The sequence below is a fragment of the Drosophila pseudoobscura genome, chromosome X (assembly GCF_009870125.1).
Source record: "Drosophila pseudoobscura strain MV-25-SWS-2005 chromosome X, UCI_Dpse_MV25, whole genome shotgun sequence".
NCBI lineage: Eukaryota > Metazoa > Arthropoda > Insecta > Diptera > Drosophilidae > Drosophila > Drosophila pseudoobscura.
In genome coordinates, this window is record NC_046683.1 from 54,127,474 (window position 1) to 54,152,000 (window position 24,527).

At 43.8% G+C, this 24,527-nt stretch overlaps 2 protein-coding genes across 4 annotated transcripts; both read left to right on the top strand.

Moving 5' to 3' along the window:
• The first annotated feature begins 932 nt into the window (after nt 1-932).
• On the top strand, nt 933-2,053 carry LOC26533974 (period circadian protein-like). 3 transcript variants are annotated; one of them, XM_033384349.1, is made up of 4 exons: nt 933-1,022; nt 1,077-1,265; nt 1,302-1,715; nt 1,777-2,053. In XM_033384349.1, exons 1-4 carry the CDS (start codon nt 965-967, stop codon nt 1,857-1,859), a joined length of 744 nt encoding a protein of 247 aa, XP_033240240.1. In that variant the 5' UTR covers nt 933-964; the 3' UTR covers nt 1,860-2,053. The 3 variants fall into 3 exon arrangements, with proteins under 3 accessions (XP_033240240.1, XP_033240239.1, XP_033240241.1); XM_033384348.1 differs by having other exon boundaries at nt 1,077-1,715; XM_033384350.1 differs by having other exon boundaries at nt 946-1,022; nt 1,094-1,715.
• A 4,794-nt stretch (nt 2,054-6,847) lies between these two features.
• On the top strand, nt 6,848-21,312 carry AstC-R1 (Allatostatin C receptor 1). Its single transcript, XM_002135142.3, has 2 exons — nt 6,848-7,458; nt 19,243-21,312. Exon 2 carries the CDS (start codon nt 19,330-19,332, stop codon nt 20,815-20,817), a length of 1,488 nt encoding a protein of 495 aa, XP_002135178.2. The 5' UTR covers nt 6,848-7,458; nt 19,243-19,329; the 3' UTR covers nt 20,818-21,312.
• The last annotated feature ends 3,215 nt before the right edge of the window (nt 21,313-24,527 follow it).

Sequence of the window (24,527 nt, forward strand, 5' to 3'; positions counted from 1 at the left end):
TTAACAATAAGGTAAGGGTCCAGGTCCAAGTCCAGGCCAAACAGTTCAAGGGTTCAAAGATCTGTTCGTGGCGTATCCCGAAAAGTATGCAGCACGCAAAAAGTGTGAGCGTTGGGGGAAAGCGAAGGAAAAGTGAAAAGCTAAAACGCTGAAAAGCTTTCTCCCGGCGTGCGTGCATAATCAATGACATATGAGGCACCAAAATGCTATTCAACAACAGACAAAAGCAATCTGCCACCTCCGAGTGGCAGTGGAAATGCAGATCTCAAAATTATGAAATGAAAACTTTCCCTACCATCCCACCATCCCACCATCCTGCCATCCCACCATCCTGCCATCCTCCACGAGCTGTGCATATCTCGAGGACAACTTTTGGAAATGAATTTTTTATGGGCGCTCCACTGGCGGCGCCTGAGGGGAGTAGTGCCCGTCATATCTGCATTTGCTTGGTGTGCATTTTTTGGGATTTTATCAGAGAGGGTAAAGAGTGAGAGAGAGAGAGAGAGAGTGCTGCAACTTGCAACTTATGCCACACACTGCCCCAGATGGGAGGCCCCCGAGGTCTCTGCTGCACGGGAATGTGAGTTGGACAAGTTGGTAAGTGGCAGCAGCATCTTGAGAACTGTTTGGGGGGCGGGGCGGGGATGTGCTGTTCTGCACACAAAAGTGAAACTATCTGGGATGGAAAGCGCCTTCTTACGGAAGATTAAAGGGCATTCAGGTATGAAGCCCAACGGGACATTCTTCCTGCAAGCTGGAGATCTCATTAAACCGGCAACACAGGAAATAAAGTGTACCCAAGACTTCTCCAGAAGCAGACTCTTTCAAAGTTCTAAAGTCCCCCCCCCCCACAAAGAAAACAAATAAAACGCTTGTCGAATTGATTTTGGAACTGAAACAAGCTTCAGGCGAAAACAAAACCCGACCCGAAACAGTTGACATTTGAAGTTCAGCTCCGAATATCATGGGTTTTTCATCGCTGGTGCAAGCCTTGATGCCAATCACCGCCTTTTTTGGTGGGAGTAAGTCCAAGAGCAAAACACAATGCCCCAATATTCCTAATATTCGATGAGAAGAGTGTGGTAAATTTCAGAAGAAAGTGAAAGGCAGTAACCGCCTTTTGCTCGCCTACAAGTGCGTCTGCAAGGACGGCTACGTGCAGAGCGGTAACGATGGATGCGTTGCCATTCACATTCCGCCGTACACCAAGCCGAAACGGAAAAAGTCAACCACAACAATGAACACGGCCGGAACAACCACAAGCACCAGCACCACCAAAAGCGACAGCACCACCAAAAGCGACAGCACCACCAAAAGCGAGAGCACCACGAAGAGCCATAGCACCACGAAAAGCAACAACACCACCACAGGGACCACCACAGGGACCACCACAGGGACCACCACAGGGACCACCACAGGGACCACCACAGGGACCACCTTAGGGACTACCACAGGGACCACCACAGGGACCACCTTAGGGACCACCACAGGGACCACCACAAGGACCACCACGAATAGTAGCATATCATCGAGCAGCACATCTTGGTGGCCAACCTGGCTAACGACAACCGAGCCGATGCCAAACAAAAACGACGACGTACAGCCAAGAACCAAGAGATACGAGAATGCGATCTGGAGCACGTCGGAAGGACCTTATTATTTGGATAGGACCGATTTCGCTATTCCCGAGGCCAGCACTGTGTCAATGCCAATCCGTAAGCGAAACGATTCCACAAAAATGCCCACGGCCAGGGACTAAATAAACTTTTCATTCAGATGTGATGAGCATCGATGCAGCCAGCCCCAAGACTACGCCACTTAGTTGGCAATGGCATTATCTTGTGGCAGGAGATCAATAATTAAGAGAGAGACTATAGGACATATTTTAGACACATTTCCGTACATTTTCCGGTTACTTAACCCATCATAAAGTCCGTAGAGTGTATAAAGTGTATACTCTGGCTGTTTGACCGACAGCACAGCTCCTGTGGAGGGACTTAATTGAAACCCAAGCAAATAAAACATGTTACCTCACACGACTAATCCCCAAAAAGTTGAGTGCGCAATTAACAGACAGTCAGACAGTCCCGTTGCCGGACTGCCAGAAGCCTCAACCATTTCTGGCGAAAAATGTGAAATAAAATAAATATTGACAGGCGAGAGTCGGCTGTCGGTTGATTTATGTGGCATGACTCATGAGCGTGAAAGTGTAACTGGAACTGAAACTGGGACTGGGACTGGAGCTGAGACTGAGACCGGTCTAGATTTATATGGTATATGGTGCCGGTGCTGACCAATCTGTCTGTCCCCCGACAATTCCCAGACACGGGGGCAAACAGGCCAAAAGGAAAAATTGGAAACTTCAAGCACTTGGCCCATTCATGGAATATAATATGGGGAAGGCATCGCACCGAGTACATTGAACCCTCGACAATGGACAAAAAATATACAAGTACATGTACATATGTTTGTAGTAATACCCTCCTTCCCTCCTTGCGAATGCAAATGAGTGGGTGGGTGGGCCACAGATTTGCTACGCTTTGCGTTCACTTTTTTTTTTTGCCAGATATGAGTACGCATATGAGTGCGGGCTGGTGTACTCGTATTTCGGTCACACAGAGACACTGTGGGTGGGGTGGGGAGGGGGACCGGGACCGGGACCCCATTCACTTGTGCCTGTCAATCACTCTCCGACTCTCTGACAGGAAAAACGGCAGACCAGAGGCATACAACAGCACACGTAGTACGACCATCCATCCATCCATCTATCCATCCATCCATCCATCCTCATTCCCATCCTCATCCTCATGCTCATCCTCATCTGGCTGCCAACGATGCGACGATGAGACAAACATTCCCACATTTGATTGACAGACTAAAACGCTCCGTCCAACGTCTGGTACAAGCGCAATGAAAGACCGAAATACTAGACCACTTTTTATATTCATACGTGTGTGAATTTCTTTATAATTAAATTTAACAGAATTCTCAATTATTTATGCCCAATTAAATTGTATTCAGAGACGAGCAAAAAAAAACCTAAAGCACCAAATTAATGACTCAATTATTAATTGGCTTCATTAAATTCTAGAAATACCCGGACTAAACACCTACTAAATATGCCAAATGCATATTTCATGTCTGTGCCACCGCTCCAGACCCCAGACCCCACACCCCAGGCCTCAGGCCTCAGGCCCCAGGCCCGAGACCCCCAGACATACATAAATGTGCAGAAATATCTGTCCAAACTATTAATTAATGTTCTCTGTGCATGATTATTATTTTATTTTTAATGCCATGCATTTATTTTACTCTCTACGCTCAGATCATTTGCATTTGCCATAATCCATGCTGGCAAGAATGGGGCACAAATTTAATGTATCATTAATTTCAAGTGTCCAAGTGTGTCTATCTTTTTGGCTGGCCGAAAGAGTGGAGAAACGCAAAGACATTTTGCATTTCTGTGACTAGAGCCGCAAATATTTATGTATTCGAATGTTTTTATGGAAATTTACAAGCCATAATGATCTTCGGGGATAAGTAGAAACCTGTGGGTTTCGGACTTCCGCAGAAGGCGGCCTAAAGAGATATTCTACTCTATCGAATTACGCCTTATTATTCCCACTTTGTTCATGGAAAATACTTTCAAAATTCCAAAATAGCTTTATATTTAAACTAATCTATTAGAAAATAGTTTTAAAATTCGTACACATATATTTTCGGTGTGTTAATTATCTTTAAAAATAATTATATATTCCTGCCAGTATTTAATGGGAAATACCTGTGGATAATTCACACGCAAAATTGTATACAAAATACTCCCCAAAGGCAATCAATTTATCTGCATTGATATTTTGTGCGCAATTATGTTTTGCCAGTTGATAATCAACTAATTCATTATAGAATAAATTATATGAATATCCAACAGCATTTTCCTGTGTAATCATTTCTCACTCTCTGCAATCGTTTGGAAGTCATTTAATTTGCATAATGCTGCCTGCCCCTGTTTTTCGATATTGCTGAATGAGTAAATTACAAAAAATTACCATTTGGTACATTTATTCCCTTCGCTATTAATTAGCTGGTGGGAGTGGCTTTTATAATTCCTTAATTGCATCAAATTATAAGCAGTTGGATAGGGATCTCTCCACATACATACATATACGTTACATATGTATGCATATTAATGTGTGTCCGAATACGTATACGACTAAGTGTCCCACGCACAAGAAGTTCATCAAAAATTCATTCGGGCTCCCGACTTTTCCAACTCTGATTATTTTTCACCGAGTTTATAGAGTTGCTGAAAGTCAATTTTCGGGAAAATTGAATTTATTTCTATGGAAAATGGATACAAAAAATATGTGAAAACTATTCGGATTACACTCAATGTGGATGTACTCTTTCGGAGAAAGAAAAGAAGAAAAGGACTAAGTTTTTCTGAATTTTATTTATAGATATTCCTTCAATCTGGTTGATTCCTACATATTACATGCTACAACCGCAGCACACGCATACAGGTGGTTATCCTGGCTGAGAATATTTACATTATTTATACAAAAAATTAGAAAAAATAAATGATAAAATTATGTTAAATTAAAATTATTATAAGAATTAGAATGAAATGTAATGGAGGAATAGGTGTTCATCCTGACTGAGAATGCATTTAATATATTTATAAGGAAATAATAATATTGAATACACAAAAATAAATTTAAATGAAAAAAAAATTTCAAAAGAATCAAAATAAAATTTAATTAAAATTATTATAAAAATTGGAATGAACTGTAATTGAAGGACAGGTGTTCATCCTGATTGAGAATACATTTAAATTATTTATATAGAAATTAAATACACAAAAATAACTTTCAACATATAAACAAAAATTTAAAAAAAAAAATTAAAATATAAACTATTTTTAATTAATTAATAATCTTGTATAAAAATTCTCATAAGAATATGAATGTCTTAGTCCTGGATTTTGTTGGTAAATAATTTTCTCTACGAATTCTTTTAACGCTGAAATATGCATATGTAGATATATTGCTTATGTCCTGCACTAATACCCACTGAAAGGGTATAGAAATTAATAGAATTTATAAGAAAAGTTTGTGCCCACCGAAAAACTTTCGCACAACAGAGACAACCACAAAAAGGACCAAGACAATCCATGGTCTGGGCTGGATGGTTCGAAAATGATAGACTGACCTTGATGTACGATGGTGTGTCCTTATGTGTCTGCATTCCCAGACGCCTTGGCTGGGAAAACCACGGGCCACGGAAAACTTTGCCCGTCTGTGACTAAATTCCTTCTTAATTCAATCAGCCGAGACACGTTTTAAAGTCGATGCTGATTTAATATTCTGTGGGGGCGAGATATTTAAAAGTAAACTTTAATAATCTGCTGACGGCACTAATTGCGCAGGACATGCTCGGGAAATGCCTTGGCCGTAATTCAATTACGGACATTAGTTTTGGCTGCAAAAATTCCCTTTGGCTTCTGGCTGCTGGCCGCATAAATAAAGACTCGAAACCAGAGGGAACTTTGTGTTCTTGTGGTTGATCATTTAATTTAAAGTTTTTTTTTCGGAGGACAACTTTTGGGGATTTGAGAAATGGTAAACAATAAACAGCTTCCCTTTACGGACGGCACTTTAAGCACTTTTCAGTGTCAGCGGAAACGGAAAGACGGCGCATTGAGGCAACAACTAGACAAGTGACGGAAGTTCAGCCCGGGACGGGATTAAAAGTTTTGCTCAAAAGGCGAAACTAAAGCCCGGCTCAAAGGGAGACGACAGTTGACGTATTTTTGCAGCTCTCCTCTTCTCTTTCGCTCTCTATTTTTGCCTATGATTGGATATGTTTTCCCTTGGCTTTTTGTCCAGCCAACTTTATTTGCTTGCAACTGAGAAACTTAAACCCGCTCCACATGGAAATTATTTCAGCAGTTTTTCCCAGAAGTTTCGGTGCTAGCAAAAACTGATAGTTTGATATTCTCCTAATGACTCGGACAGAGAATATTCGCCCAAGTTTGTGCGCCAGGTGAAATGGTTACCCTGCCACTGCCAAAGTCCAGAGCAATTAGATTTCAGTGCTGGAGGCGGCAAAAGCTCCAGAATCCGAGAGAAGACAAATGGTTCAAGTTCTGGGAAATGATTTATTTAGTCTATAAACGTAGGGGGGATGTTAAATTCAAAGAGATTCAAATCGGAAGCATAATTATGTTATGGAATTTTCATTTTGGTATTCAAGATTAAACCAAGGTATCTTCAATCTTCAAATGTGATTAGACCGTATAGAGCACATACGATATTTTGCAATTTCCAATTATTTTCCATTTTCCTACCTGCAATTAGGCACAATATAATCAATCAGTAATCGAAGACCATCCCCACCGAGCGGCCTGTCCAACTCGCATTCAAATCTAATCATTTCTGCCCCAGCCCCCAGTCCCAGTCCCCAGTCCCAGTCCCCAGTCCCAGCTCTAGTCAAAGTTCAATCAGGCCGCCAACCAAAAGCTAACAGAGCTTCGGCGTTTAACAGTGCACTGTTAGGCGCTAACAGCCAACGAAAGTGAGAGTTCGTGCTCGTATAAGAGAGAGAGAAAGTGCCCGCGCGACAGTGGAAGAGAGAGAGAGAGAAACGAGCGAAAGCTGTTAATTGAAGGAAATTGCAATGCGAGCCATGCCATGCCATGCCATGCAGCCAGCAACAACAGCAACAGCAACAGCGACGGAGACGGAGACGGCGACAAAAGCATCGCCGAACCGCAACACGCATCAGGCCAATCGGGCGACGAACCTGAACCCGAAGGAGGCGGCGAGCTTGTAACTGTATAGCCGACCGAGCGGCGACTCTGCACTCGTCTCTCGCATTGCACCGCAACGAAATTCGCCGGCAAGTGCGGCGCCACAGTATGCAAAACAAAGCCGAAACGTGCAGCAGTGGCAACGGCAGAAGACTACAGCACTAGCGAGGCAACGGTAAATCAGACAAAAACAACCGTTTGCGAAATACGCGCGCGAAAACCACACACAGAAGAGCCACCGCATCTGCGGGCGGGCGGATGCGTGTCTTCGACACGCTGGATGCGTCTTGAGGCAAATGCAAATTAGCAGCCAGAACGGCAAAAGAAAATACACAAAATAAGTGGCAGAATAGCAGCACCAGGAGCAGCATCCGAGCAGCATCCGAGCAGCATCGCATCACCAGCTAGAATTCTGCAACAGAATCCGCATCCGAAGAACATCAGAAATAAATCCGGCAAGAGGGAAGGCCAAAAGTGAAAAATAACATTAGACAAATCGCGAGAAATTGCAGAAACGTTTGCCAAATATTTTGAGAACCTCAAAAAGTGCATCGTCGTGTGCCATTTTGTGGGGAATTTTCTCTGGGATAGATCTACCACCTACCCACCTACCCACCTACCCAGAGTATGATGGGATGATATCCAAGCGGGTAAGCCAACGGGTACCCCTAAAAATGTGTCCCTTCCAAAAAGGTTTCACCCTCTCGGAATTTATTTGTGTGTGTGTGGCGGAATTTGTCAGATAAACCCAAAATTTTGTGTGAATGGCCATTTGTAACTGTTGAATGTTGCGTTGTGTTTTTTTTTGGGGGGTGAGGGGTGGGAGTCCCCGTCGGAATGAGGAATTGGTTTGCCTGATGATGTGGAAATTGAGAAACTGGAGGCCAGGAGGCCCGAAAAGATTTTTGGCAAATGAAATGAGATTTGAAAAATTACGGTAAGAGTAATGGGCTGAAAGGGAAACTTGTACGAATCTTGTGATTGTTTGGACTCGAAATGGCCTCATATTTAAAGCAGAACTAAAGAATGATTATTCGTAACTATAATTTGAGATCTTTTAAAAGCTAAAACCACAACGATATCAATGGAAAAGTTGTTCTAAAGAGTTTCCCAAAAATAATAAATAACGCAAAAAGCCACGAGCTACTACGACTACATATAAAAAACCCAAACCCAGAAGAGATGAAATGAGCTCATCCACCAAAACCAAACCCGAACCCGAACCAAACCCAACCCCTAACCAAAACCCACCCAAAGGAAAACCCAAGCAAAGCAAAGCCACCTAGCGCCCAATCAAAAGGCCGTTGCACTCTGCGACTAACTGAATGACGTGCGTCCGTTCATTCGCTTGATAGCTTGATGGGTTGAGTCCAAATGTGGGGCAAGCAGCCAGAGACAACAATGGGCATGGGTGAACGAAGGGCCAGTCATGGAGGCGGAAGAACTGGCGGAGCAGCTGCTGCTGGTGCGACTTCGCAGGGCATGTAATTTGTCAGACAGATTTCTTTCTAGCGCCAGGACCACCCAAAAAAAGACCCCCCAACCCCGGACCGGCCCACATCATTGCAACAAAACTGCTTCCTTCCTGGCATTCGGCAAATGCTGTCCGGAGTCCGGAGTCCGGACTCCGGAGATGGAAGAGGGAATGTGTGGGCAGTCAGAGAGGGGGAGGGAGTAAGTGAGAAGAGATGAAAAAGCAACAGACATTGACATTTCAGTGCAAATGAAGTGATAAAAAGTAAAGGCAAAGCGGCGTCAGCTCGAATATTGCCACAGCAAAAGCAAAAGCAAAAAAAAAGCCAACGGAGAAAGGGCTAGAAGAGGTGGTGAGCTAACAGAGAGAGGGAGAGAGAGAGATAGACGAAATAGCCAAAGGCAATAGGACACTAACAGGGAAAGAGAGAGAGAGAGAGAGGGAGAGAGAGAGGAGGGGGGAAAGGAAACACAGACAAAGCGCGTTGAAAATGCGTCTAATTTGATGGAAGCGATGCATGCCTTAACCTTTCGCCTCGGCGTCAGGCAAACAGACAACAACAAGAATGATGGCGTTTCCTTCCATCTCAAAGGAAGCTTTGGATAAGAAAGAGCAAGTGTTGGCGGTGGGAGGGGGGTAGGTCTAGAGACCCCATGATTCAAATGGTAGAGCAAGTGCCAGAGATGCTCCACCAACTCTTGAGATGCCGCTGATGCTTTCTTGGTAATTGATGGCTAAAGAAGCATAAAATTGCTGCTTGATACTTCAAGAGGGACTGTGGGAGAGAGAGATCTGATTCTAATATACATATATTTGAGAACCGCCGGCTCACTCGCTATATATTTACCTTTATTTATTTAATAAAGAATAATAATAATAATAATAAAGAAACTTTTAGCTACCCAAAGACCTCCTTTATGTGGTATAAAACTTTCCTTTTGTTCGGGGAAACAATTATGTCGTTACTTTCGATGACTAGTGGGTAAAAGTGATCCCAAACATTTCACGAATAATTGATTGAATTTTAGAGACCATGTCACGCTCGTCATCGATGAAGTTTTCTCCTGCTGCTAATTAGAGAATTTTGTATAATTATTCATCATAATTGACAACTCTCTGGTTTTAGCCACTCATCACTTGTGGATGGTATCCCCGACCCACCATTTCCCAGCGTCCACAAAAACTTTGAACTTTTGTGCAGCATCAGACGAGAGAGAACAGAACATGAAGGGAACTTTTGCAATTAATTACGGACAAGAACCTTAAACAGGCAGAGGGCGGGGGTTTGGGGCTAGGGGCTAGGGGTGGGGGCACAGACGTTAAACTTAACCTATAAAAAAAAAATTAAAATAATAAAAAAGAACGAAATCTAAGCGCAAGAGATAAGATTAGCTGCGTGTAGAAGAGGAAGATAGAGATAGGGATAGAGATAGGGATAGGAATAGGGAGAACAGCTGTAGATATCATATCCAACTGTGTCACGCCCCCCTCTGAATTGGCCTACATAAAGAGAATTAATGAGTGCGTCGAGGGAAATGGAGATGATGGAAGGGAGACCAAACGCATCCACATCCACATCCACATCCACCACATAATGATAGATGAGTTAATGAGGACTTAGCCATGGCTCCATCTGGGCCAAACGACGGCAAACTGTCAATTAATGTGAGCCAACAGTTGGCTGTGATGATTAGCCATGGCACAAAAGCGAGGAAGCGAAAGGAGGGATGAGAAAAGATGATGCGGGAATGCGGGCAAGTAAACTATGTGTTAAGGTGCTCCATAAAAGTCCAGCAAGTTCAGCAACTCCACAAGAAAAATATCTCAAAAAAAAGCTTAAAAAAGAATTGTGGGTAGAAAGAGGCCAAGACCAAGACCAAGACCAGACCAAGACCAAAGTTTGCCAAACCATCCAGAATGTTGGGGGGAAAGTTGCCGCAGAATTTCAGAATGCTTTTTGCCCCAAGAAATACTTGATGCGCATGTGCAACATGAATGTTGGGGCGCATAGAAAACTAATAATAAGACCTGCCTGTCTTCTTTAGAGAACCTGCCGCAACTTTTCCTCTGCTGCAATATTGGTTGCAACTTCCTTTGTCTGTTTTTGTGCCACAGTTTCAGCCTTCACCCCACCATCAGGCATAGACAGGCATGATTAATGTTCAAATTAAACGAGGACGCAATGACGTTAATGACGACAAAAGAGTAGCAGCAGATAACAGGAAAATCGAACAAAAGCAGCAACAAAAAGATAATGTGATGTGTGGGATATACACAAAAAATAGTAAACAAATGATTAGACTGGAGGGTGGGGAGGGGGGGTGGTGGCTCTCACTCAATGTCGCATCTGGGGGGGTAAACAGAGATATCAAAATACGTGAAATATTGGCAAAAGATGAGTCTCTGCCAATCTATAATTGACTACGAATGCAAATCAACTAATCAATCAAGGCCCCCTAAGGATTTGAGCCAAAAAAGATATTTAACTCCATTTGACGTGTCGATCGATTCCGTTATGCGGACGGATACCGTTTCGTAATTCAATTAGCGTCCGATTTTCTGGCAATGACACAACTCCGTCACGGCTGCCCTGCAATATTGATTGAATTTCCATAGAAAACTGATACAAAAGAGAGCACAAAGCACACTATTCAGGGACCTGGTGTTGCAAAATGTATTTAATAAAGAGCTTGATTTAGTGTTAATTGGAGAGAGTCCAGTCCCAACAATGGAACCGGTGTGTATTGGTATTTTTAGGTGGATTATTGAGGGCATTTTGTAGGCCGCACAGCTGTTAAGTATTCCAGAGACCGAGACCCCGCACCGAATCTGTTATAAAGCAATCAATTTAAATGCGAGGATAAAAAGTTCATCATTTTTATGATTTTCATGGCTTCTGGTTAATTGAACCCATAAAATGGGGAAAAACAACAGCAACGGCAACAACAATTCCGTTATTTGGCCATGGCTGCTGCAAAACACACACATTGAGAACACACTCCGATCCAATGAGCGAAAGGAAGGGGGAGAGGGGGAATGCGATGAACAGATGAGAGCAGAAAAACCGAAACCGAAACCAAAACCAAAAAGTAAAAGCATCATCGGGCTACCAAACACAACAATAATTACATTGAAAGACGCACTAAAATGCAGAATTGGCAAATTTTGTAAACAAAACGTAAATGGAAATTGTGTGAGGAGAATACGGCCGGCAGATACTCTACGCAAAGATATCTGGAAGATACCTCAAAGCTCTGACAACTCCTCTGTGTGTGGGGTTTACCCTCGGCCATTATCGAATGATAAAACAACAAGAATGAGAACTGTTGATGACAGAATGGCAGCTGGGAAAAACAAAAACAGTCAGCAAATCAATTGGCCATTCATGTTGCCTAATTGCATTGCGGAACCGAGCCACAAACAGTTCTAATAGTATCTGAGAATCGGTCGGTCGATTGAGCGCTTGCCCTTTTTGTTGCAATCAACTTGATTTCTTTTCTGTTTTCTTTTTTCTGCTTCCCCAGATTTATCCCATTTATCTGCGCACTTCTTGAGCATTTTATTTATTTATTTTTGCTGAATGGTCAGCAGCAACACGTCGGGCACATCAAAAGTGGCGAAGAGAAAGCCTTTGCTGTTTCCTGGCTACCATATTATTTACCTAGGTAATGGCATTTGCTGATGACGATGACGACGACGATGACGATGATGGGGCAGCAGCAGCAGTTTGTGTGATTAACTCCGGCAAAAAAGGAACTCCCATTGAAGTCAGAGGCCTCGACTGACTGACTGACTGGCTGGCTGGCTCTGGTCAAGTGTTTAGCAAATAGCCAAGGCAAGACGGAGTGCTCCTTCTCGTTCTCGTTGCCGTTCCCGTTCCCGTTCTGGGGACCATTCAATTGAAGTGCAAACAGGGCGTATGAATGATGTTGATTGGCTGGAAATAATTCAATTCAATTAAATTGCTGCTTTTGTTTCCGAATATCCTCGAAAACTTTAAAGTTACAGTGAAAACTCTTTGGCCACAATTTTCGGACAGCATCCATAATGTACGTAAAAGCCAAACCGCTCGGCCAACAAAGGATTTTCGATTTGCCACGCAATTAGTGACAATCCTTGGGCGCAGCATGGCAGCGGCATTTACATGGGCATGGATTCGTTGACCCGAAACGACATATGCAACATAATCCTCTATCTATTGGGGGCCGGGTGGGGGTGGAGGAAGAGCAGTTCAATTATTGTCAATGGGTGCTCGGAAAATTATGTTAAATTTGCCGGCGGAACTATCGAAGCATCCAACACACACACACACACACACACACACACACACGCGAGCGCTTCCACACAGGCGAACAATAATAAACACATCGCTTTGGAAGAGAAGGAGCAGGGAGCAGGCAGCAGGGAGCAGGACGAAGGGAGCAGGGAGCTGGTAACAGAGAGAGAGTAATATATATTTTGGTGCTAATTTATGCAAATTGTCGAGAGCGCAGGGCTTGGGGAATGCTCCCCATAAATTGCACTAGTGGATGGCGCGAGGCGTGAAGCTGGCAAGTGTTAAGCGCCCGTAAGCCGATGGCAATGATATTTGAACTCCAACTAAATTGTTTGTAAGGGACTCCTCGATCTAATTGGACTACAGCGGGGATTAGCCCGGAAATGCCATATAATAAAACGATTTTCCACCTCCCCCTCCCCTCTAAATTCTTTAAATTTTTGTATTTTTCTATCATCTACTTATGAATGTGCCCCACATTTGAGGAAAATTAAAAAAGCTTAAGCCTAAGCCGCTTAAGGGAAAAGTGTTTCCATGGAAACAACATTCGAGTGGGAAATTTGATACAATTTCCAGAAAGGGGTCTGGAAAAATGTGTAAAGCTTACAGTCGGATTGGGCAAAGCCTTTACGTGCTCCCTTTAAGTCCTTAAAGAGCTACCAGACCGTGACACATCCTGCAAATATTATCTACAGATCTACATTCAGTTCACTCTTTTTTTGCTTTTGTTTTTGTTTTCCCCTTTTTTTTCCCGGGCACTTCCTGCCACCAATCACTAAAAACGTTTAGCATGCAATTGACAAACATTTTTCAGAAAGCGCCACCGAATTGAGCGGTGGAAAAACAACAACGACAAAGAACCAAATCGGAAACAGCTATGGAGCCGATGAGGGTGTGGCTGAACAATGAACAAAGCTTCAAAGACAGATGTGATGTGGTGGAAGGGGCCGTGAAAATGTGAAAACAGAGTGGAAAACCGATGGCAGATTTCAGTTTTTGGCAAACGGCCTGCCCCGCCGTTGAGACCACAAACCAACGGCATCGGCACCGGCAACAGGAGCTGCCACATAAAACAACACACAACGGACCACATCAAAGGATCCACAAACACGGAAGGAGTTTACCTCACCCTCACCCACCACCTCCCCCCTTCTGCTGGGCCCCTTTATAAGGTGCAGCCCCAGAGCTTGCTGCTGCCATAAATAAAAACGAACCAAATGGCAGGAAGAGAAAAGAACAATCTCTCCAGGACTCCAGCTTATGTCGCAGACATTATGGTCTCCCAGGGTCCCAGGGTCCCAGACTCCTAGACGAGCTAACAATGAACACCCCAGCCATAATTGAGCCAACAGTGTGCCCACCCATTGGCTACCATTTGGATGCTAAATAGGGACTGGCCGCAAAAAGTTCCAAGGGGGAGACACCCGGGCCCGGAGACACCAGCCAGACAATGAGCAAAACTCTCTCAAAGTGGTGGGGCGGGTACTCTCTAGTACTCTCTACGAGTACCATGGAGTACGTACGTACGTATGTATGCATGTGGCTTGGTCGCGTAGCAGGGGATTTCTTTCACTCATGCAACGGCATAATCTGCCTGCCAATTCGAATGCTTAATTGGGCGAAATAAATGCATAAATCGGTAGAATAGCCCTTCAAAGGATTATACGCAAATGCACACAAAGGACGATAATCCCAAACATTTTTATCAGGCCGATGTATGGACACAACTTTTTTTGCCGCACTCCCAAACTCAATTCTGAAATGAAACAAAAGGCTTGAAGCACAAAGCCCTTTGGGATTATAATTGCACTTGTTGTAGAGGTCGTCGTCGTGGTCGTGGTCGTCGTTGTTGTTTTTATGTGTTGTGCAACACATGTTTTGAGTGTTTTTATCAAAGGTCAGGGAGTCAGGGCAAGTGTAAGGATAAGGGTAAGGGTAAGGGTAAGGCCACACGGTGAGTGGCAACCTGTGGCCGAAATACCCAAAAATGTGTCCCAAAGATTAAGTGCGTTTGCCACCAAACAAAAAACACCATCCACATCCACATCCACAAAGGGGGTCGAGTGGGAGGGCGGAAGACGACCGATGTAGCAGCACTCTCTCGGGGGGGCGCGGTGTGGTGTAGGTGACTGAGTTTTGTTTATGTTGCACTTTATGCTCGGGTAGGGGCTCTATAAACAAGAGTACCGTATCCCGAACCCAAGTGCACTCTAGCCTCGAGGCTGGGCGACACATTTCTCTGTTTCTGTGCTTCTATGTTTCTGTGTTTGGGTGTGTGTGTGTGTGTTTGTGTTGTGTATACATGCAAATTTTCTAGTCATATTTGCATGCCACTGCCACTGCTCCTAAGGCACACACACACACACACACACACAAATACGCAGAAACATAGGAGCATAGGCTTAAATGTGTGTGCCTCCTCCGCCCTGTGTGTACAGTGGGCGGGTGTTGTGTGTTGTGTGCTGTGTGCTATGTGTTTATCCATAAAATTATGCTCTTTGCATATGCCTGCCTCTCCCTCGCTCTGATTTACTTTCATGCCCTCCCTTCCGAAGGGAAGAATGATTCCTTCGAGCAGCAGTTTGCATCAGCAGCAGCGACAATATCCTTCTGCTTCCCGAAAGGGCATCAAATGCTTCGGCACTCCGACAGCTGTGCTGCTGCGTGCCAAAACCAAAGCAAGCGGATAATCATTTGCCAAGGGGCCAAGGTATACTCATGCAAGGTTAGGCCCTGCCGCTCTTCGCTTCGCATTTCCAGGAATGCATGCGTCCCCTGGTCTCCATTGCCCTTTGGCCCCAAGCCGTTGCCTTTCCTTGTTGCCTTGTTTGTCCTTCCCTGTGTGCGCCTAGCTGTATTTTTTGGTAACATAATCCACATATACCCACATAGCGCAGCCACACACACATGCATGCCATATTCAAGGGTCCTTTGATAAAGTTTTAATTAATTAAGCGCACATCAGCAAAGCTTAAAGTTCTGGGTGCTTATGAATAATCCAAAAATTTTTCAATTTAACCGGCAAGAATTGGCCAAGAGATGGACGAAGTTATCAAATTACTGGGCTAAGCCAAACAGGCCAAAAGCAGAGAAATTACTCCTATGGAGTGGAGCGCGATACGTTCTGTAGAATTTGCTTTCAAAATTAATTATCTTTATTTTGTTGAAGAGAATTAATGAGGAGAAATTAAGATGAGAAAAAGATTTGAAAGAAAAAAACATTACAACGCTGAAACCTGAAGGTTTGGTTTCATTTCGTGTTCAAGTGCTGCTGCAAGCAGTTCATCGACTAAACCTGAAGGTTTCGATCAAGCAGTACGACGCTGAAACCTGAAGGTTTCGTTCAAGCAGTACGCCGCTGAAACCTGAAGGTTTGGTTCAAGCAGTACGCCACTGAAACCTGAAGGTTTCGTGCAAGCAGTACGCCGCTGAAACCTGAAGGTTTGGTTTGTTTTCTTCTTCACTGGCCAGTGATCAAGCAGTGCTCTGCTGAAACCCGAAGCTTTGGTTCAAGTCGACAAACTAACCAACTTTTTAGTTAGAATATTCTGAATTTTAATATCAAATATAATTATTTGATAAATATAAATATTTGTAGATGCACTCTCAGCTCCTCCGAACTCAGTAATTAATGAAACATTAAAATTGTGTATATTTCAAGTGAGCCAAAACTTTGGCAATCTATTTTCGTGATACCTTTTCATACCTTTTTGTCCCCACTCCTCACGAAAAACATTCGCTTTATTAAAGCTTCCAAAAACATTATGAAAATCCCCGAAAAACATTATATGCAACTCTGTATTGACTGGCATGTGTCCTTTGTCCTTTTTGCCTTCGGATACTCTTCATTTTTATAGAACTCCTAAGCTTTATGGTCGAACCCAGAGACCAAATAAGCTCCCTCTAAGCTGAAAATGCTGATTTTTATAGCCTTTCGTCACATCATCAAGAGCCAGAGAGCAAAGGGGAGAGGGGCAGACGGGGCGTCGGGGCGTTGGGGAGAGAGAGTAGGATGAAGAGGTTCAATGGAGCAGAGACATCAACAAAAGCTGTGAGGGAAATGCATTTGAGGAGCCACTCTTGAGGGTCTCATAAAATGCATAAATTTTTAATAAATGCTGCAGAACAGAACACACACAAAGACACGAACATACGTGCACACTGAGCGAATGAGCAGGGAGAGAGAGAGAGAAACAGAGGAAGAAGAAAAAAATGTGGTCAAGGGTGCGATGAGCAGATGATGATGGCTCCGGCACCTTCCGATGGTGTTGCTGCTCGGTCCCTTGTCAGAGATGAGACGACAGCTGCCCCTCGCTTCTCCTCCTGTCTCCATCCATCTCCTTCCCCCTGCAGAAGGGAGCTTCGTCAGTAGCTTTCTTGGCAATAGTCTCCGCCGTCTGTTGCCTGTCGTCGTCAGTGGAGGAACTGCAGACAATAGAAGTGCGCCGCGTGCTGTCTTCGCCCCCTTCGAGGCAATCAGCTGCCTGGCTGCCGATTTGTGCCTCCATTGCGGTTTGCCGATAACAGTTACACTTGCAACAACAATAACAACGCAGCAGCCCCGAGAGCCGAAAGGAAAAATAAATGTCGAACAACAATTGTGCAGAGTCAAAGATAGGTGGGGTGGAGGGGGGGAATCGATGCGTTTTACACCTGTCGACGGGTTGCAAGTTAAGTCTCCAAGCAAACAAACGACAGCACACGGGTGGGAAGGGGGGATGGATACGGATTGTGGCTACTGATGGAATAGTGACTACCGCACACACACACACAAAGCCAATAAGGAATACAAAAGGAATTGGAATGCGAAAAAGGGAATAAAGTTGGGCTCTACAATATTTGCCGATAGAAAGCATCATCTTTGACTGTTTTCCACATAGAAAACTATCAAATTCAATCTCAACAAACCATTTGGATCGGATTCAGTGCAGGCTTAGGCGTTAAGGGAAGTGGTTTAAGATCTACCCAAAGCAATGTGATCCAAAAAGATACGGATTAATTTTTAATTATGTTCAATTAATTTTTGTATAAAAACCACAAATTGAAATACGAAATAACCTGCATCTGAAATTGCAGCTTAAATGGGATTTCATCCCCAACAAAACCCTTCAGTAGCTCAACTGCCAATATCATTGCATATCCCCGCCCTGCCCTGCTTTGCCCTGCCCTGTCCTACTTCTCGCACCTGATTACATGTTAATTACACACATAACAACGTCAAATACAGCTCTAATTGATTGCACCGCTGTAATCCAATACGCAGAACATGGCTGCCATGCCATGCCATGCCATGCCTGCCTTGATCCCAGCTTGATTGCTTTGCTCGATGCAGCTCAAATGTGGAGGCAATCTATGGGATTCAATGGGCCAGCCAGGCAATCAGCTTGGAATTAAAGGTAGCGTTCAGCTAAAGGAAGCTGAGAGATTTGTGGCATGCAAGTTCCATTCGAATGATATTCGAATGTAGAAGGACTGTTGAATATTTTAGCAAGTTAAAGTACAAGAAAGCCCCAACAATATTCCCCCCGATAGCCAAATGAACTGAATGCATTTCATAGACTAACCTCAGGGGTCTTTAAGGTCCTAACAATAATTGTTAGCATTTTACTACATCCCTGACTTAACCCCCAATTAAAATTATGATCTATGGCTAACAAATTTGGATAGATGTTGTAATCCAACATGCATCGGGGAATCGCCTCAGACTTAGTCAGAAATAGGCATAGACTAAGAGGATTAACTCTTCCTTTGGCCTTTCAAAACGGTCTTATGCATGCACAGTCCCTCCTTCCTGCCCTCCTTGCCTCCTTGCGTGGTGCAACCGAATTTTGATGAAGCAAATATGTATAAATTTTCGCCAGATATGTACACACATATTTGCGTAAATTGAGCACCGGATTCCACTTCATTTGCTTTATTTATTTATTTTACAATACAAAGTTCTTGGCTGGCGACCTGCCCTGTTTGTTGTTGACAAATTGTGTGTAATTTGAATTCAATTTAAATGTTAATTTATCACCTCCATCCTCCCACCTACCACCTACCACCTAGCACCTGCCACACCCTGAAAATCAACTGAGTTTTCATAAATCAAGAACTTTTCCATTTGCACATGGAATTTGCCGCTCTTCCGTTTAAATAAATTGGCCAAAAACATATGATTTATGTACATACATATATATTTGTCTACCTTCAAAACTCCTTGTTCTACAACTCGTCAGAAAAAAAAATAATAAAAAACGTTGAAAGTTGAAGATTTTTGGGGTAATTTTTCAGAAAAGTCGGCGCAAAACTTTTGCCCCCAAAAAGTTCTCCTCCAAGTGTCTGGTCTGGGCGGGGTTGTGATTTGTTTTCTTATTGTACGTGTAATTTGTCAGTGTTAACTTTTAACTTGGGATTCAATAATTTGTTAACAAGTGCCAGTTGAAGATGTTTGTTCACAGAAAGAGAAAGGGAAAGCATTGATGCAGTAATTGGGGGATAATTAAGATGGATGGATAGACATCCGGGGATATCTGCTTTCATCTAGCTTCTATAAATCCTATATAGATTAAAGCTATTTTAATTAGTAGCCAATCGAGCCAAAAAAAAAGTTCATATTTTGCATAATTATACACAAACACCCAAAGCACGCACGCACGCATAAAATATGTATTTAATGGGATAATGAAATTTGTTTTACAGGTAAACCGAATGATGGACATCCCCCGAACAATATAATTAGATTTAGAGCGCACAAAAAACACAAAGGAGACAGAGACCGGCCAGACCATGTTGACCTGGCTAATAATGATGAGGCTGCTGCATTCGGCCCGGGGGGGAGGCGAGGGGCCGTCAACCGATTCGTATCCAAACACCACGGCCTGGAACGAGAGCCTCTTCACCACAGAACTAAGCCAACGGTGGGACAGCGGCAGGGGCTCCACGATCCAGCCAGAGGAGCCACCGCTCTACAGCACGGACCTGCCCACGTACGAGCATTGCATAGCCACCAGGAACTCGCTGGCGGACCTGTTCACGGTGGTGCTGTACGGAATCGTGTGCATCGTGGGGCTGTTTGGGAACACGCTCGTGATCTATGTGGTGCTGAGGTTCTCCAAGATGCAGACGGTGACCAATATCTACATCCTGAATCTGGCCATAGCGGACGAGTGCTTCCTGATCGGCATACCCTTTCTGCTCTACACGATGCGCATCTGCAGCTGGCGCTTCGGGGAGTTCATGTGCAAGGCCTATATGGTGAGCACCTCCATCACATCGTTCACCTCGTCGATCTTCCTGCTGATCATGTCCGCGGACAGGTATATAGCCGTCTGTCATCCGATATCCTCGCCCCGATATCGCACCCTGCACATAGCCAAGATCGTGTCGGCCGTGGCCTGGTCCACGTCCGCCGTACTGATGCTTCCGGTGATCCTATACGCGAGCACCGTGGAGCAGGAGGATGGCATCAACTACTCGTGCAACATTATGTGGCCGGATGCGTATAAGAAACATTCGGGCACAACATTCATTCTGTACACCTTTTTCCTGGGCTTCGCCACGCCGCTCTGCTTCATTCTCAGCTTCTACTATCTGGTCATACGGAAACTGAAGTCCGTGGGGCCCAAGCAGGCGACCAAGTCCAAGGAGAAGCGGCGGGCCCATCGCAAGGTCACGCGACTGGTGCTGACCGTCATTACGGTGTACATCTGCTGCTGGCTGCCGCACTGGATATCCCAGCTGGCGTTGATCAACTCGAACCCGGCTCAGCGCGACCTGTCGCGCCTGGAGATACTCATCTTCCTGCTGCTGGGCGCCCTCGTCTACTCGAATTCGGCCGTCAACCCCATTCTGTACGCCTTCCTGAGCGAGAACTTCCGCAAGAGCTTCTTCAAGGCCTTCACCTGCATGACCCAGCAGGACATCAATGCCCAGCTGCACCTGGAGCCGAGCGTGTTCACCAAGCAGGGCAGTCGTCGTCGTGGTGGCTCCAAGCGGCTCCTCACCGCCAATGCCCAGGCGCCGCAGCTGCAGCCCAACAATGCGGGCAACAATAATTCCTCGACGGCCACCTCCTCCACAACGACGGCGGAGAAGACCGCATCGACAGGGGCCCAGGGGAAGTCCAGCAGCTCCAATGGCAAATTAGCCACAGCTCCCAAAGCACACCCCAGGGACCCGGAGAATCTGATCATCTGCCTGGGGGAGCAGCAGGGGGAGGCCTTCTGCACCATGGCCAGGCGGGGTTCCGGTGCGATGCAGCAAACGGATTTGTAACTAATTTTAAGATATATCTAACGAATCCATCATCGGATGGACGTAAGGAAAGGCATGTTTTTTTTTTGTGGTGTTTTATACATAAAAATCTTGTGAATCTTGTCCTCGATCGAATACGTATTTCGAGTAGAGACTTTGGCAGTATTAATAACGAACTACAATCTATAACTAATCTATACAGATTTTTTTAAGAGCGAATCTTAGCGACAACGATTAATGGCAAGAAAATGGAACTGAAATATTTTAATGGGTGAAAGAGAGAGAGAGAGAGAGAGAGAGAGAGGGAGAACACACATACGAGAACATCTAATCAATTTAATCTCACATTTTTCTCTTCCCAGATTTAATAATTACTTAAATTAAAATGAAATGTAGGTATATTTAAACGCCCTATGATATTATCATGGAACTACCATAATAAATAAAAATAAAACAATACGTAAACTTGCAGTGAAAAAAGTATTCCAAATGTAAACTTGTATCTTCTTGAATTAGTTTCATAAAAATATTTGCTAAAAATATATAATATTTATACAAATTTTTTTTTTTTTTTTTATATAAGGAAATAAAATATTTCTCATACTTTGTCGTTAGATAGATAGATATAGGACATATATTAGAATTTAAATCATATTATTTATTTTAAAGATTATTTTCAGTTACAGATTTAGGCGCTCCAACCCATTTGGGCATTCAGCAAAACCGACATTATTTTATCGCCTCCATTTCCCAATTAGCCGTTTTGGGTAATTATGGAAAATGGTTCATGCAATTAAAAAAGTATAAGACGGATTTGCTTGGAATAAGAAGCTTAGCAACGGCAAAGTCATCCAAAGAGTCAACCAGGACTCTCTCTCTCTAATTTTTTTTTTTTATGTCTCTCATAAAATAAGAAATAAAAAACTTTTTAAGAGCCCAAGCCAGAGCAGACCCACTCACAGTCCTAGTCAATATGGAACTATATAGATACTGGGGACCCTTTTTTTTTGGATTTCGCTAAAGTTTTAATTGAAAACTTAAGAGAAAGTTAAGGAGATATATACCAAAAAAAAAAAAAAAAGAAAGGACTTGCCTTCGATAAATCAGCGCTCGTACGGGTATGTTTCTCTCGGACAAGTTTGCCAGAAGGAAATTCAACACTTGATAAATTATTCAACTGCTAGTTGGTTGAATGCTGATGTGAGTGGGTGAAGGGTGGCCCCCCTTCCTGTTTCCGGCCTGGCCTGGCAAAGTGCATATAAATTAATTCAATTAGTTTACCCAACATCGTCGGACAGGGACGGAGCTATAGTTTAGGCTAAACGTATTTAATTTATGTATGTAAATGTGCTTGAAAGTGCGTTAATAAAATGGAATTTTATAAAATATTTATGAGTGTATTATTATATAAATATATTCTGTACGCTCTTGAGATGCCATTCCCCCAATTGAAAATTTTAAAGATTGACATCAGCTTTCGGCCAGCATCAATTTGTCAAGGAACAAATCTCAAATTCTTTGCGAGTATTTCTCTGTTGCCGATTGCTGATTTATATCGATGCGATTCAAGTCAGGTTAAGAGCTTTTAAGCCAGCAACACTTTGGAGAACAACCTGCCAATATATTGTATTCTCGTTGCCTTTTCCTTTGCCTCTACTGCACCGGCATTAAATCAAGTTTAGGAACTTGGCTTGCTGCCATCTTCCCCCTCCTCATCCTCCTCCTCCGTCCCGTCCCAGCCCGGTCTGTTGCTTACCTGGTGGCTTGCTTACTTGATTTTTCCCCCATTGATTTATGCGTTTCAGCGCCCCAGAATAAAGAGCTGGGCGAAAGCTGCTTTTACCTGCAGGCGACGGCAGCGGCTGAACGGCACGCCGGAAGGTGAAAAGTGAAAATTTTAACTCAAATATGGGTGAAAGGAACAAAAATAAAATAAAATAAAATAAAAACAAATGGCAAAAACTCAAAGCTGCAGAGAGCTGCTCGTTGGCCCCTTGTATGGCTGTATGCCCTGAACGGGGAATTTGCGTAAGCCGGAGAGGAGCTTGGCAACTTTTTCGAGTGCAAATTTGTGAGATTTTTCCCGTTGGCTTCAGCTTCAGCATCAGTATCATTATTACTTTTGACTTTTGAATGCTGCCCTGGCACTTCTGGCTTTTGATAGCCTCCGCTGGGGGTTTCCTTCTCCCACAAGGATTTATGTATGCAGCTTGAATCTGATTTATGGCTAGAGTTGTGCCGATGGCCTTCTCGGCCGAAGCTTCGAGCCTTATTAGTTGATTAGTTTGTGGAATTTGAGTGGCCTGTCCACAGGCCCGGCAGGATGTCGGTGTGGCCTGACCTGTCACCCACCTTTCTCTGTGGTCAGAGAGCTGTGTGCGGGTGTGTGGGTGTGTGTGTGGTCATTGAAAAATCAAATTTGCGGTCGGACCAGAACTCATATGTGAGTGAAATGAATCGATTTTCCCCTGCTACCAGTCGAGAAAAGATAAACTGAAACAATCTTTCGGCTCGTTCGAAGATGTCAGTGTCAGGTCCCGAAAAAGCCATCTCCAAGACAATGCTGTAGGTCCATTCAGGCCAACATCGTTGTCATCAGCCGTTAACAACACCCGATTGCTGGTCAAAACGATTGAGCACAAGTATGGCTTGAATGCAATCTGGAACGTGGGTTATTAAAAATCCTGCAGCAGCAGCAGCAGACATACACACATTCGGAGCCACAAAGAACGAAGCGTGAAATACAAAACGTGACCCAAGACACGGCCAGAGGCAGGGGCAGAGCCAGCGGCAGAGCCAGAGGCAGAGCCAGCGGCAGAGGCAAAGCCAGATGCAGAGCCAGAGGCGACTTCCTCCAGGGTCTGTTGCATTTTCGGGGGGTGTCAACCAGAGTGCCCTGTATGCCCTACTCGGCTGCTTCCGGCCTCCTCTGAGTGCAACTCCAATTGGAAATCCCTGTGTGTCTGTGTCCTGGCCATTAGCATTTCATTATGGCGGAGATTGGATTACGCTGTAAATGCATTTCGCTGCTGGGATCCTCCTCTTAAGTGCAAATGGTCCTTTCTCGGCTTAAAGTCAATGTCCCCGAATGTACTGGCAGCACAAGGAACTGGGTCTGGTCTTAATGGAGTGCTTACCCATCGAACATCGGATATCCAGCAGCATTTTAAATCATTCTCTAATTAATGAGGGCTCTCCTTGGCGAAGCCCGATTTAATTTAATAATAGTTTGTAAATTGTTAGAAAGATGCCTCCACTTCCTCTGAAATAAGGGGATCAAATAATACACCTCAGTAGTCGCACAAATTAATAAGCAAAAGGTTTATGAAGCCCTCAAATTCCATGAAGATTCAAAAAAATCAAACATGAAAAATAAAAAAATGTGTAAGTAATAATTAAATAAATTTTAAATAAATTTTAACAATATTGGCCCATAGTTTAAGCGATTATAATATTAAATAAATTATCTGTCTGTTATATAAGAAAGAGTTGGGATTGAGCGAAGCGAGTGAGCCTAGGGTTGGCCCGAGGGCAGGGGGCTTGCCGCCTAGTCTCCCCCAAAGAGACTCCCCCAGAGAGGCGTGTACAAAAAACACTTTACAATCAATTTATTAGCAAGTATTTCTTTGATTTATGTCAAAAATATCCAAGATGCTTTCAAACTGCCATAAAACAAAAGACCAGAAAAAAATACCTGTGTGCGTAGCCGGCGAGCTGCAACCTGCACCTGG

Excerpts from the sequence above, each read along its gene's own strand:
- LOC26533974 (XM_033384348.1), top strand. The coding sequence starts at position 965 with ATGGGTTTTTCATCGCTGGTGCAAGCCTTGATGCCAATCACCGCCTTT. Across the intron at positions 1,023-1,076 it reads CACCGCCTTTTTTGGTGGGA|AGTGTGGTAAATTTCAGAAG; the intron begins GTAAGTCCAAGA and ends TTCGATGAGAAG. Across the intron at positions 1,716-1,776 it reads CACTGTGTCAATGCCAATCC|ATGTGATGAGCATCGATGCA; the intron begins GTAAGCGAAACG and ends CTTTTCATTCAG.
- AstC-R1 (XM_002135142.3), top strand. The coding sequence starts at position 19,330 with ATGTTGACCTGGCTAATAATGATGAGGCTGCTGCATTCGGCCCGGGGG.